The 13,933-nt window shown below is 45.7% G+C and overlaps 1 protein-coding gene across 1 annotated transcript in view; it reads left to right on the top strand.

The window, feature by feature from the left end:
* Positions 1 to 850: 850 nt before the first annotated feature.
* BMERB1 (bMERB domain containing 1) overlaps positions 851 to 13,933 on the top strand; it is a 147,389-nt gene continuing 134,306 nt past the window's right edge. The window contains exon 1 of the mRNA XM_068968590.1: positions 851 to 956. Coding sequence (XP_068824691.1) covers positions 851 to 956 — 106 coding nt within the window. The remainder of the gene's footprint in view (positions 957 to 13,933) is intronic.

Genomic DNA, 13,933 nt, shown 5'->3' with positions numbered 1-13,933 from the left:
GCTAACAAAACAGTATCTGTTTCACAGAGTTATTGGGGAGTGTTTAGCACCTAGCCATCATTCAATAAATATTACTATTTAAAAAATCCATCTAGCTGTGGATTTTACTTTGTACTTTTAATGCTGCCATACTAATATCAACCCCTGGGTTTCTGGGCAGTAAAGACTCATGTTCTAAATAGTTTTGTTATACCGATGTCCAAAATATTTTTATGCCTCTCAAGTTCATGCAAACATCTACAGGGTGGACACAGGCACTGGGAGGGAAGACTGTCCCATTTTACATTCAAATTCAAAATACACATAAATGCAAACTACAGAGGTTCTCACAGGCACAGAATACACAGATCCAGGTCCACACTCACGCTTCCGCGCACTCGCCACAAAGATGGATCCATCGCCCACAGATAGAAATGCTCTCACAAATCCCACTCAAAGCCTAGCAGCACGCTGACATATCACAAGCCACTCGCAGCGCCAGCCCCATGCAAAGCATCGCCACCGGCTCCAGTAGGGGGCTGCTGCCTTGTTTTTACTTCCTTTAGGTTGGTTCTATTTTAGTTGTTGTTTTTGTTGTTCTTCGAGTTATTATCTGCCCCCTTTTCGGTCTACCCAGCCCCCAAGCTCCCCGCCCAAGCCTCCACTGCGCATGCGCCCTCATCCTTTCCACGCCCCCTCCCCTCCCCGGGTACCAGTCGGCGCTCCCCGGCTCTGGCGGCGGAAGAGATGGAACCGCGTCACGAGCGCCCGGCCCCTTAAAACGCTGCTGGCTGGAGCCGCCTCCCTCCCTGCAGCCCGCGGCAGGGATGGAGTAGAGGGAGCCCGGTCGACCTGCCCGCGGGGATCAGCGATGGAGTTGAAGCAGTCTTTGTCCGTCCATCTGGAAGCGGAGAAGCCTCTGAGGCGCTATGGGGCGGTGGAGGAGACGGCGTGGAAAACGGAGGGACTGGGGAGAAGTGAGTACTCGGGCGGGGTGGGTGGGACAGTTGGGGATCGGTGCGCCGGAGCGGGTGGTCGCGGGAGCGCCGGGTTGGTAGGGAGCGGACCGAGGGGAGCGCCCCCGCAGCGGGGCTTTAGTCGCTGGAGGGGGAATGCGCAGCGCTGCGACGCGCTCTCCCGCGAACAAAAGGGGGACCCTCCGGACTGGGTTTCTCCGGGAGGCTCGGAAACCTCCAGGCAGTTGAGCCGGGAGCGTGGAGTGGACGCGAGAGTCACCGGATCCAAGCTCGCAGCTGGTTTTGGAAAGTAGGGTCTTTCCCACCAGCCGAGCGAGTAAGGTCTTTTCTCCGCCTGGGATGCGCTAGGGCGGGCTGGACCATCCTGGAAAGCGCCCACGGACCCGGAGAGGGGGGAGTGTCCGCTGGGTTTCTGCTTTTGCTTCTCCGTCGGCGCGAGGTTCAGGGCACACCTGAAATTCCCGGCGTTTCTTTCCCCCGCTTTCTCCAGGGTCGCGAGTGGGAGGGAAAGGGTTAGGGGAGGGTTAACCCTGTGCACGCCCTTCCCCTTTATCTCTGGACTCAGAATCTTTCTGCTTTGGGTACAATCCTAGAAGGCAGTTCGGAAACGGACCGATTGTAAATATTTGCTGCTTTTCTCTACGGTATTTTGGGGTCAACAGCATTAACAAATAAACTAAGGATTTTTGTGTTTAATGAATGGGGTGCTGTAGTTGAAACTCTTGCCCTTAAAGTATAGAGGCAGCTGCAGGGGCCCTAGGGTCACTAGCTCTCCCTGCAAATCCGGGGCGCTTCATGGTGTCCCTGCCCTTGTACTTCATCCTTCGGGCTGGGAAAGGCCCTCTCGCCCTTCTCAAGGACCCTCGGCTTGCTGCCGTGGCGCTGAGCAGTGTTGGATCAAAATATTATGAATATGCTCTTTTCCTGTCTTCACCTGGTAGAAGACTCTGTGTGTGTGTGTTTGTGTGTGTGCTTTCTCCGTAGCTGTAATTATAGATTTAGAAGATCTTTTTAGAATGGCTCAACTGTACTCTGGTTTTCACGGGTTCAAATAGAAATCACAACCAATGTCATAGTTCTCCACCTGAGACTGGGAGAGTGTCCAGCCTCTCTCCTTTTCTTTCTTCTTTTAAAAATCTGGGTTCTTCCTCTGGTTTCATCCTTTCAAAACTCTGTGGCTTTGGTACCTTAGCATAACAGCAGAGCGGAGGGTCTCTGGTCTCCCTGCAAGCTCCACATATTACCCACAATGGCTGCCTTTTGTTGATGGATTGCCATGTATTAGGTCTTGCCTGTGCTAAGAACTTTAAATCCATCCTCTCATTCAATCCCTATAACAGCCTCCTTAAGAGGAATATTATGACTTATGACTCCCCTTGCACAGAGGGAAAAACTGGGGCTTGCTTAGGTAATGGGATTTAAGTGGCAGAGTCAGGATTTGAACTCAGGTTTGTTGGGCCCCTGAGCTCCTCTCTGCTTTTTACATGAAGGTATTTTGCTATCAGGTTTTCTGTAAGCTTTGTAAATCTGTTGAGAGAGTCTCAGAACACATTCAGTGATTTTTTTTTTTTTCTTTTTGCCCTCCACTCCCACCCTAGCCTGGCCCAGTGGCATGCAGACTGTTAGTTCCCAGACCAGGTATCAAACCTATGCCCCCTGCATTGGGACCTCAGAGTCTTAACCACTGGACCACCAGGGAAGTCCCAGGGAGCTCAGAGTCTTAACCACTGGACCACCAGGGAAGTCCCACATTTGGTGCTTTTATAAGTATGTGGCAGCCTGTTGGTTATGGTGGCCTTGAAAGAAAGCTGGATCTGTGCAGAAAAGAAGCCCTGGGTTTGCATCCTGGCTCTGCCCCTTTGCTGGCTATATGACTGAATTTGTGACTAGTCACATCTTTTAAGCCTCTCTCTGCCTCCCTTCTCTGAAATGGAGATGCTAAATAGAACCTATCTTGTAGCTTAATTGTGAACATTCAGTAAGATGATGTACATAAGAGTTCAAGGTAAGTGTGAAATATATTAGCTGCTTCCATTATTTTATTCCTACATCTGTGGAAAGAACCTGCTTCTATCCTTTGCAAAGAATTATATAAAGCAACACTGTGGACTAAAATTGCAATGTTGGCCAGGTCCCTGATAATTCTCTTACGGTTTTTTACTTTCTCACCATTTTATTAGGAAAAGTTTCAAGCATACTGGAAAATTACAATGGAAACTCAGTTGGTAGCATTTTCAGTCCTGAAATTTTTGTACTTCTCAGTCTTAGACTGCAAACTGTTAAAGGCTTGGCCAAAAGGCTTTCTCATCCTCTCTCTTCCAAACCATTGAAGATTCTGACTCTTTTCTCATTCAAATGCAGGACCGCAAGTTCTGATCTGCTTTTGGTGTTGATCCCCAAATCATTTTTTTCCATTCTTACTTAGTCAAATCCAAAAGCTTCTTAAAGCACTGATCCAGATTTTCACTTTTGAATCTTAAATTTGGGATTGTTTTCAGGTTTTGATCTCTAGACTCTCATCTGTGGCCTGACTTTTATTTTTATTATTAAAGTGGCTTTTTAATTTATTTTTTAATGCTATCTAAACTCCTAGGGAATCTATGCATCCATCCCATAACATCTGAGGCCTCCATTAATTTATTAATGAAGTGTGAAAATTAGTAAAATTGATTCTGTGGCATAACAATTGCCAAGTCAACGTTTTTATGCACAAAATGCTGGAGAGAAAAGAGAGGCCCATTAAAAAGACATATATTACACATATTTAAGCACTTTATGTTAAAAACAGAGTGCGTGCGTGCTAAGTTGCTTCAGTCCTACCCAACTCTTTGCAACCCTGTGGACTCTAGCCCTCTAGCATCCTCTGTCCATGGGATTCTCTAGGCAAGAATACTGGAGTGGATTGCCATGCATGCCCTACTCCAGGGGATCTTCCTGACCCAGGGATCGAACCTGTGTCTCTTACATCTCCTGCATTGGTGTAGGTGTTACTTAAAAAAACTTGAAAAGCGTGGAAAAAATTGCAAGACTGGTCCTTTTCAGTTAGGGCTGTATTAATTGCTGTCTTTACTGTTGATTGTTGTTGTTGTTTAGTCGCTAAGTCATTTCCAACTCTTTGCGACCCCATGGACTGTAGCCCTCCAGGCCCCTCTGTCCATGTGATTTCCCAGGCAAGAATATTGAAGTAGGTTGCCATGCCCTCCTCCAGGAGATCTTCCTGACTCAGGGATCCAACCCCACGTCCCCTGCATTGGCTGGTGGGTTCTTTACCGCTGAGCCATAGAGGAAGCCCGTTGTTACTGTTAGCTATAGCTTTTCGGTAGAAGATATGTATAGTACAGTAAGCAAGAGTCAAGTGACATGGATCCAAACCAGCTCTGACACTTTGTGCCTTTGTCACCCAGGGACAGTTGGTGAACCATTCTGTGAGTCATCTGTCTCAACTATAAAATGGAAATGTGTTGGTTTGAACCCTTGGGTACTTCCTGGGTGAAATCTGAAACTGGCCCTTTACACAAGAGGGCAGGTGGAGGCCAAAGAAAGAGGCAGCCATTCCCGATTGGTCGGGGGCAGGTTTAATAACAAGGGAACTTATACATGAGATTTGTCTTGGGTGCTGCAAAATAGTAGATCATTGTACCCACCTTCCAGATTCTCAAGAGTTTATATAGAAGCCTTAATGGGGTTCAGTCGTGTGTCCAGATGGTGCCAACAACACCCTACTGTCTCAAAGCCACATCCTTGAACTGGCTCCTCGAATGAGAAGAGTGGGCAGAGTGTACATTTTTAGGCTAGAAGAGGACTGAGTAATATTCCATTGTACATATGTACTGCATCTTTATGCATTCATCTGTCGATAGACATTTAGGTTGCTTCCATGTCCTGGCTGTTGTAAATAGTGCTGCATAAGATAAGATATAGTACATATCTACAATGGAATATTACTCAGCCATAAAAAAGGAATGAAATTGTGTCATTTGTAGTGATGTGGACGGACCTAGAGTCTGTCGTACAGAGCAAAACCAGCTAGAAAGAGAAAAATATATTCACATATATATGAAATCTAGTCAAAGGGTACAGATGAACCTCTTTGCAGGGCAGGTTGACACGGGGGAGACATGTAGACACGGGGGAGAAGGGGGATGGGATGAATTGGGAGATTGGAATTGACATATACACTCATGCTCAGATGCTTCAGTCATGTCTGACTCTTTGCAACCCTGTAGACTGCAGTCCACCAGGCTTCTGTGTCTGTGGAATTTTCCAGGCAGGGATACTATAGTGGATTGCCATTTCCTTCTCCAGGGGATCTTCCCAACCCAGGGAGCGAATGTATGTCTCCTGCATTGGCAGGTGGATTCTTTGCTACTGAGCCATCACCGAAGTCATATATATACACTTGTTCAGTTGTGAAGTCATGTCCAACTCTTTTCGACCCCAAGGACTGCAATACCTCAGGCTTCCCTGTCCTTCGCTATCTCTTTGAGTTTGCTTAAACTCATATCCATTGAGTCAGGGATGCCGTCCAACCTTCTCATCCTCTGTTGCCCCTTCTCATGCCCTCAATCTTTCCCAGCATCAGGGTCTTTTCCAGTAAGTCAGCTCTTTGCATCAGGTGGCCAAAGTTTTGGAGCTTCAACTTCAGCATCAGTCCCTCCAATGAATATTCAGGATTGATTTCCTTTAGGATTGACTGGTTTGATCTTGCTGTCCAAGGGACTGTCAAGAGTCTTCTGCAGCACCACAGTTGGAAAGTATCCATTCTTTGGTGCTTAGCCTTCTTAATGGTCTAACTCTCACATCCATGCATTACTACTGGAAAAACCACAGCTTTGACTAGACGGACTTTTGTCAGCAAAGTGATGTCTCTGCTTTTTAATATGCTGTCTACATGTCTATGTTGGTCATAGCTTTTCTTCCAAAGAGCAAGTTTCTTTTACTTTCATGGCTGCAGTCAGAGTCTGCAGTGGTTTTTTTGGAGCCCAAGAAAATAAAGTCTGTCACTGTTTTCATTTTTTCCCATTTGCCTCGAAGTGATGGGACCAGATGCTTTTCGAATGTTGTGTTAAGCCAGCTTTTTCACTCTCCTCTTTCACCTTCATCAAGAGACTCTAGTTCCTCTTCGCTTTCTGCCATAAGAATGGTGTCATCTACATATATGAGGTTGTTGTTGTTGTTGTTTTTTAAGGACAGGAGATGGGTGAGGAGCCTCCGGTTACTCTGTCTAGCTAGAGTCACCTGATAGTCACATACTCTGAATGACTTCATCTAACAGGATAATAGGGACCACTTTAGGCTGTTGGGAGGATTAAATGAGATAGTGTGTGTAATGCAGTTAACACAGTGCTTGGCCACACAGTTAGCAGCCAGTCTGTCATAATGGGATTTCAGTGATTGGCACCCAGCAGCACTGGTGGAGATGATTCCGGCCTGCTGGTCCGTTTTGCTTTGCGTCCTTTTCTTTGTAAATTCTAGGTGATGGTTGTGTAGATACCGCTATCTTCCTCACTGGAAGATGTAGGAAATGGCTTTCACACCCTTGGAAATCACCTAGTATTTTCTCCTTTGAGAAAGACTCTAAATTGCTCCTATCCACCTTTGACAGCATTTTTCCACTAGAAGTGAGTAGTTTTCTTTTTTTTTTTTACTCAGTTGGAAAATGCGTAATGACATGTCAGTGTGGTTAGATACAGAAAAATATTGCTTTCAACCAACTGTAATTAATTGAGGGAGACACAAAGACAAGATGCCTTTTGACAAAGCATAGTGCTTTTTAAAAGCACGGTTGTGGCCAATTCTTGAAAGATTTGAGTGTGTGCCTTAAAGGACAATCAAGATTTTGAACAGGGGAATTGGGGGGGAGGGTGGCACCGCGGGTAGGAGATGCCAGGAGAGATAACAGAATTGGCAGAGGCATAGAGGTGGAAATAAATGTGCTGTGAGGAGGAGATTGGACTGAAGTGGAAAGCTCAAATGGTAATCTTTCTATAAACCCAGGAGAGATGACAGTTATTTAAAAATCCAAGGGTGTGTGCTGACTGGCAAACAGATCATTAAATTGGCCAATGTTTTAGGTTTAATAAACAGCGAGGAGACTGAATGCTATGAATTGCTGGCAATCTATGTAATATATTCTTGGGGAAGAGTCCATGTTTCATCTGTTTGATTAAATATGCTAATTGCAGTCTTTCAACTTTATTTTCCTTTAGCCTTATTTCTGTTTTTCTTGTTACAGAAGTAGTACATGCACTTTATAAAAATTCAAATTCATCTGAAATATAAAAATAAAAGGTGAAAAATAACCATAACCTGCTCTCCTATCCTCATTTATTTATTCCATAGATAAGTGTTAACTGCTTTATAAGTCCCAGGTAGTGTTCTGGGGGCTGTGAGTATGGTATGGAGCAAGACAGGCAAGGTTCCTGCCTGCATGGAGCTTCTATTCTAGGGGGAACCTGGAAATGGGCTGGCGGTGAAGATGTCAGATCCAGGTGATGTTATGTTACATAAGAATTAATAGAGGAGGGGCTTCCCTGGTGGTTAAGAATCTGCCTTGCAGTGCAGGGGATGTGAGTTCGATTCCTGGTCGGGGAACTAGGATCCCACATGCCATGGGGCAACTAAGCCCCCACTCGCAACTACTGAACCTGCAAGCACAAACAGAGAACCTGCACACCACAGGGAAGATCCCGCCTGCAACCAAACAAATAAATATGGAAAAAAAGAGGATTAGTAGAGGAGGGAAATTTCCCATCCAGTGGTCAGGAAATGCTTTTCTAAGGAGGTGACATTTTGCCATGTAAATGTCAGGGATCCAGGAAGCAAATGTAAAGGCCCTTGATATATTAGCAGAAGTGTCAGAAGGCCAGGGTGGCTGGAACCCAGAGAGTCAGGGAAGAGAGTGGAGATAAATCAGAGAGGAGCCAGACTGGGTACAAGCTTTTAGGTTGTGGTTAAAAAAAAATTACATGTTTTATGGCCATTGCAGGAGAAGCTGCTGCTGATTATCAAGCTTGAGGTTAACATGAACTAGCTCATTTTTTTCATAAGTTTTTTTTTTTTTAATGTGGACCATTTTTTTAGAAGTCTTTATTGAAGTTGTTACAATATTGCTTCTGTTTTATGTTTTAGTTTCTTGGCTGCAAACCGTGGGGGATTTTAGCCCTGCCACCAGGGATCAAACCTGCACCCACACCCTGGAAAGCAAAGTCTTAACCTCTGGACCATGAGCGAAGTCCCAGGTTTTTGTTTGTAGAAGGTCATGTAGGCTACTGGCTGGAGTATAAGACCATAGGGGGCAAGTGGTGATTGATGTAATTATCCTTTGTGGTAGTCCCAGGTTCCTTCTTGGTCAATCCCATTTTGGATAAGTTGTGGGAATTCCCTTAGTGTGGAAGGTGTGACCAGGGTACAGGGAGCATGGACTGCCTTTTGGGAGACTGAGCACCAGGTTCTTCCCCCATGGAGCTAGTGGTCAAGAACCCATCCACCAGTGCAGGAGACATAAGAGACGAGGGCTTGATCCCTCGGTCAGAAAGATCCCCTGGGGGAAGAAATGGCAACCCACTTCAGTATTCTTGCCTGGAAAATTCCACGGACAGAGTAGTCCATGGGGTTGCAAAGAGTCAGGCACGACTGAAGCGACTTGGCACGCATGCACTGGCTTAAGTTCTTAGAGGTGTGCCAGCCTCTGCTTTCTGCCTGGAGAGGCAACTGACTGTGTAACTTATTGCTGCTGCTGCTGCTAAGTCGCTTTGTGTCCGACTCTGCGCGACCCCATAGATGGCAGCCCACCCCCTGGATTCTCCAGGCAAGAACACTGGAGTGGGTTGCCATTTCCTTCTCCAATGCATGAAAGTGAAAAGTGTCCAACTCTTCGCGACCCCATGGACTGCAGCCTACCAGGCTCCTCCGTCCATGGGATTTTCCAGGCAAGAATACTGGAGTGGGGTGCCACTGCCTTCTCTGTAACTTATTGCAGGAAACATGAATAGCAGGATATGAAGATTATGAATATGATACTAGCTAATATGTACTCTGAACAAAGTCACTTATTTACATTGCTCTGTTTATTCTCTTAAGTTTCATTTTTACATTTCCTTCTTATGTGTCCATTGGAGGAAAGATCCATTATGTCTATTCTTGGTCTCAATTAATTATTAAATACTTATTAATAATAATAGTAGTTAATGAGCCTTAGCTATGAACTCAAGCTTATTAGATTCTATTAGGTCAGTTGATTGTAACTTCCCTTTTATATGTGGGGAAACTGAGGCTTAAGGAAGTTAAGGAAACTAAAGGTTACAAAGCCAGTGAGTGGCAGAGCTGGAGCCTGATTCTAGCTCTGTCTGACTCTAAACATTCCTAGCCAGTGTCTGTTATTCGTGGCCCCATGCTCAAAATTGCAGAGATCAGAGAAGAAATACAGCTCCCATAAGAAGCTTATAGATTTGGGGGTGTCACAGATGTGAAGAACGCCACGATTTATGTGTATCAGGTCAGTCACTACGACTCTTTGCGACCCCATGGACTGCAGCACGCAGGCCTCCCTGTCCATCACCAACTCCTGGAGCTTGCTCAAACTCATGTCCATTGAGTCAGTGATGCCATCCAACCATCTCATCCTCTGTCGTCCCCTTCTCCTCCTGCCTTTAATCTTTCCCAGTGTCAGGGTCTTTTTCAGAAGTCAGTTCTTCGAGTCAGGTGGCCAAAGTATTGGAGCTTCAGCTACACAATAATACACATGTTATTTATGTGGATAAACAGTATGAAACAGATGCTAAATGAAGGTACAAGTAGAAAGCGAACAGAAGAAGAGCTTGGCTCTTCCTGGGGCTCCAGTATGACAGCAAGGAGGAGTGTCTGCACTGGGCCTGAAGGCTGAGCAGGGTTTCAGTGGGTGAAGAGAGAGAAGGGCATTTTGGGTGAACTGCCAGCCCCAGGCAGGGAGGTGGAGATCCCAAAGGCCAGAGTCCATGTATTGATGCCAGCTTTTTTTTTTTTTTTTTTCCCTGTTTCTTTCCCCGTGGAAAGAAATCTCAGGATCTGTCTGGTTCACTTGAATGAATCACCTGCTGCCTGAGTGGGCCTGAGAGTTGGAGATCAGCACAGGTGGAGGCTGACTTTTAGTGTAGTCCTTCAGAATGTCACTCACCAAGCTCCCCCAAAGAGGCTTACCATACAGTCCCTTCATTCCTTCACTGTATGTATCAGCTAACGAAGACCACCCAGACCTCGCCATTAAGGAGTTCTTAGGTTGGCTGTATTCCAACACTGTAATCTTGGACAAGTTGCCTAACATCCCTGGACCCCAGTCTCTTCATCCATAAAATGGGAATGTACTTAATACCACTGAACACTTAGAAATGATTAAGATGGGAATTTCCTGGTGGTCCAGTGGTTAGAACTCAGTGTTCTCACTGTCAGGTGCTGGGTTCCATCCCTGGTCAGGAAACTAAGATCCCCCAAGGTGTGTGGCATGGCCAAAAAACCAATTTAAAAAAATGGGGAAAAAAAGAACTCTTTAAATACAGGTATAGGTTAAGGCAATGGCACCCCACTCCAGTACTCTTGCCTGGAAAATCCCATGGACGGAGGAGCCTTGAAGGCTGCAGTCCACTGGGTCGCTGAGGGTTGGACATGACTGAGCGACTTCATTTCACTTTTCACTTTCATGCATTGGAGAAGGAAATGGCAACCCACTCCAGTGTTCTTGCCTGGAGAATCCCAGGGACGGGAGAGCCTGGTGGGCTGCCGTCTATGGGGTCACGAATGGACATGAATGAAGCGACTTAGCAGCAGCAGCATAGGTTATATAGTATGGTAACAAATATATGATAGGTCCAAGTGGTCAAACCAAGAGATGGTTCTGGGGTCTGGAAAAGAAAAGGACTTTCGAAGTAGGCTGAAAAGGTGAAGAGTATTTAATCACTGACTGGAAGGGGAGAGCATTCCCCAGAGTGAATAGCGCATGTGTAGACAGACATGAAACAGCGCATTTGACCCAGGAATTGCAGATGGATCCATCATGCTTGAGAGAGACAAGACAGGTGGAGGACTTTTCCAGTGGTCCAGTGGCTAAGACTCTGAACCCCCATTGTAGGGAGCCCCGTTCCATCCCTGGTCAAGGAACTAGATCCCACATGCTGCACTGAAAGATTCTACCTACCACAATGATGAGGAAAGATCCGGCGTGCCGTAAATTTCAGAGGCCTGAGTAAGGAAATCAACTCTGATATTCATTAGAAGAACTGATGCTGAAACTGAAGCTGCAATACTTTGGCCATTGGATTCGAAGAGCCAACTCATTGGAAAAGACCCTGATGCTGGGAAAGATTGAAGGTAGGAGGAGAAGGGGATGACAAAGGATGAGATGTCCATCGCCAACTCAATGGACATGAGTTTGAGCAAAGTCTAGGAGATAGTGAAGGACAGGGAGCCTGGCATGCTGCCGTCCATGGGGTCACACAGAGTCGGACACGACTGAAGCAATTTGACAGCAGCAGCAGGTTTGAGCTGATTAAAACTGCCAGGCTGTATGGAGCCACTGCAGGACAAGGGGCAGAGGTAAAGAAAGTGGCATCTTAGGAAGACTTACCTGGCAGTTGTTGTAGACTGGATCAAAGAGCAGGAACTCTGGGGCGGCAGGAGACCAACCGGGTGTGTTTTGGAATCATCTCATGAAATGGCAACCCACTCCAGTATTCTTGCCTGGGAAACCCTGTGGACAGAGGAACCTGGCGGGCTGCAGTCCATGGGATTGCAAAGAACTGGACACGACTAAGCCGCTGAGCACGCATGCATGCACGCACGCACGTCATGACCTCATAGGGACTCACACGCACGGTCATGACATCACAGGGACTGGGAAATGGGTTGGGAGGAAGGGGCTAACCAGACGTCTGGAAGGGAAAAAATATTGGTGATTGATTGCAGAGAGGAAATAAAAAGGCTCTTCTAAGCATAGACAGTGACAGGTGGGAAATAACTGCTGTTAGCCTGAGGTCTTAGGAATTTACATAAGCATCAGTGCTGGTTACTCTCGCTCTCAATAGGGTTTAAAAAGGTGCGTGGACTATGGGTTTTGGGAAAAGTAACAGTAATGGCCTCTTACCTTTACAGCACTTTCCAATTTATACTTCTCCTGTGTTTTCTAACTTTCTCTTTACAAAAAGGACAAAGAGCAGGAGGTGTCGTGACCCTTTGAAAGTGGGAAACAAGTTAAGGACTCACCCCAGGGAAGGAAAGCAGCCTGTACAGGCTGAGCGAGAACACACAGTCCAGGTTGTTTGCACCGGACCAGGGTGTCCGGGGGCATATTTGTTTGGATGACACACAAACAACAGCTGCATCACAAGATGGTGACAAGTATGTCTGGATTTCATAAAATCCAAAGTGGAAAATAACTGAACGCATGATACCAATCTCTCAGTTCATTTAAAAATTTCCAAACAGGGGACTTCCCTGATGGTCCCGTGTTTAAGAATTCACCTTCCAGTGCAAGGGATGCAGGTTTGATCCCTGGTCAGGGAACTAAGATCCTACATATCACAGGGCAATTAAGCCCATGAGCCACAACTAAGACCCAAGGCAGCAAATAAGTAAATACATATTTTTTAAATTCCCAAACAGGTAAGTCATCCGTTCATGTATTTTTCATTCATCTATTCATTTCCTCATTCTTTGACTATGTATTTAATGGTAACCTCATATGCCAGATAATTGTGCTAAGCCCTTGAAAGCATAGTAGCACTTTGAGTAAGGCATATATTGTCTACGCCTTCAGATAACTTAAGGTCTTCTGGTAAAATAGAACTACCATATGATCCAGCCATCTCACTTCTGGATATACCTGAAGGAGATGGAAACCGTATATCAAAGAGTCCTCTGCACCTCCATGCTTGTAACAGCATTATTCACAGTAGCCAAGACATGCAGACAACCTAAGTGTCTATCAATGGATGAATGGATAAAGATGGAAAATTCTTCAAGAGATGGGAATACCAGACCACCTTACCTGTCTCCTGAGAAACCTGTGTGCAGGTCAAGAAGCTACAGTTAGAACTGGACATGGAACAACAGACTGGTTCCAAATTGGGAAAGGAGTATGACAAGGCTGTACATTGTCACCCTGATTATTTGACTTATACGCAGAGTACATCATGTGAAATGCCAGGCTGGATAAATCACAAGCTGAAATCAAGATTGCCGGGAGAAATATCAACAGCCTCAGATATGCAGATGACACCACTCTAATGGCAGAAGGTAAAGAGGAACTAAAGAGCCTCTTGATGAGGCTGAAAGATGAGAGTGAAAAAGCTGGCTTGAAACTCAACATTAAGAAAACTTAAGATCATGACATCCAGTCCCATCACTTCATGGCAAATAGAAGGGGATAAGTGGAAGCAGTGAGAGATTTTATTTTCTTGGGCTCCAAAATCACTGCAGATGGTGACTGCAGTCATGAAATTAAAAGCCACTTGCTCCTGGGAAGGAAAGATGTTTGCTCCTGACAAACCTAGACAGCATATTAAAAAGCAGAAAACATCACTTTGCTGACAAAGGTCCATCTAGTCAAAGCTATGGTTTTTCCAGTAGTCATGTATGGATTTGAGAGTTGAACCATTTTGAAGGCTGAGCACCAAAGAATTAATGCTTTCCAATTGTGGTGTTGGAGAAGACTCTTGAGAGTCCCTTGGACAGCAAGGGGTATCAAACCAGCCAATCCTAAAGGAAATCAACCCTGAATATTCACTGAAAGGACTGATGCTGATGTTGAAGCTCCAATACTCTGGCCACCTAATTCGAAGAGCTGACTCATTGGAAAAAGGCCCCGATGCTGGGAAAGATTGAAGTCAGGAGGAGAAGGGGCAACAGAGGATGAGATGGTTGGATGGCCTCACTGACTCAGTGGACATGAATTTGAGCAAACTCCGGCAGATAGTGAAGGACAGGGAAGCCCAGCATGCTACAGTCCG

Source organism: Capricornis sumatraensis, chromosome 3 (genome assembly GCF_032405125.1).
Source record: "Capricornis sumatraensis isolate serow.1 chromosome 3, serow.2, whole genome shotgun sequence".
In the NCBI taxonomy this organism is placed as follows: domain Eukaryota; kingdom Metazoa; phylum Chordata; class Mammalia; order Artiodactyla; family Bovidae; genus Capricornis; species Capricornis sumatraensis.
This window is presented reverse-complemented; position numbering and strand designations above follow the sequence as displayed.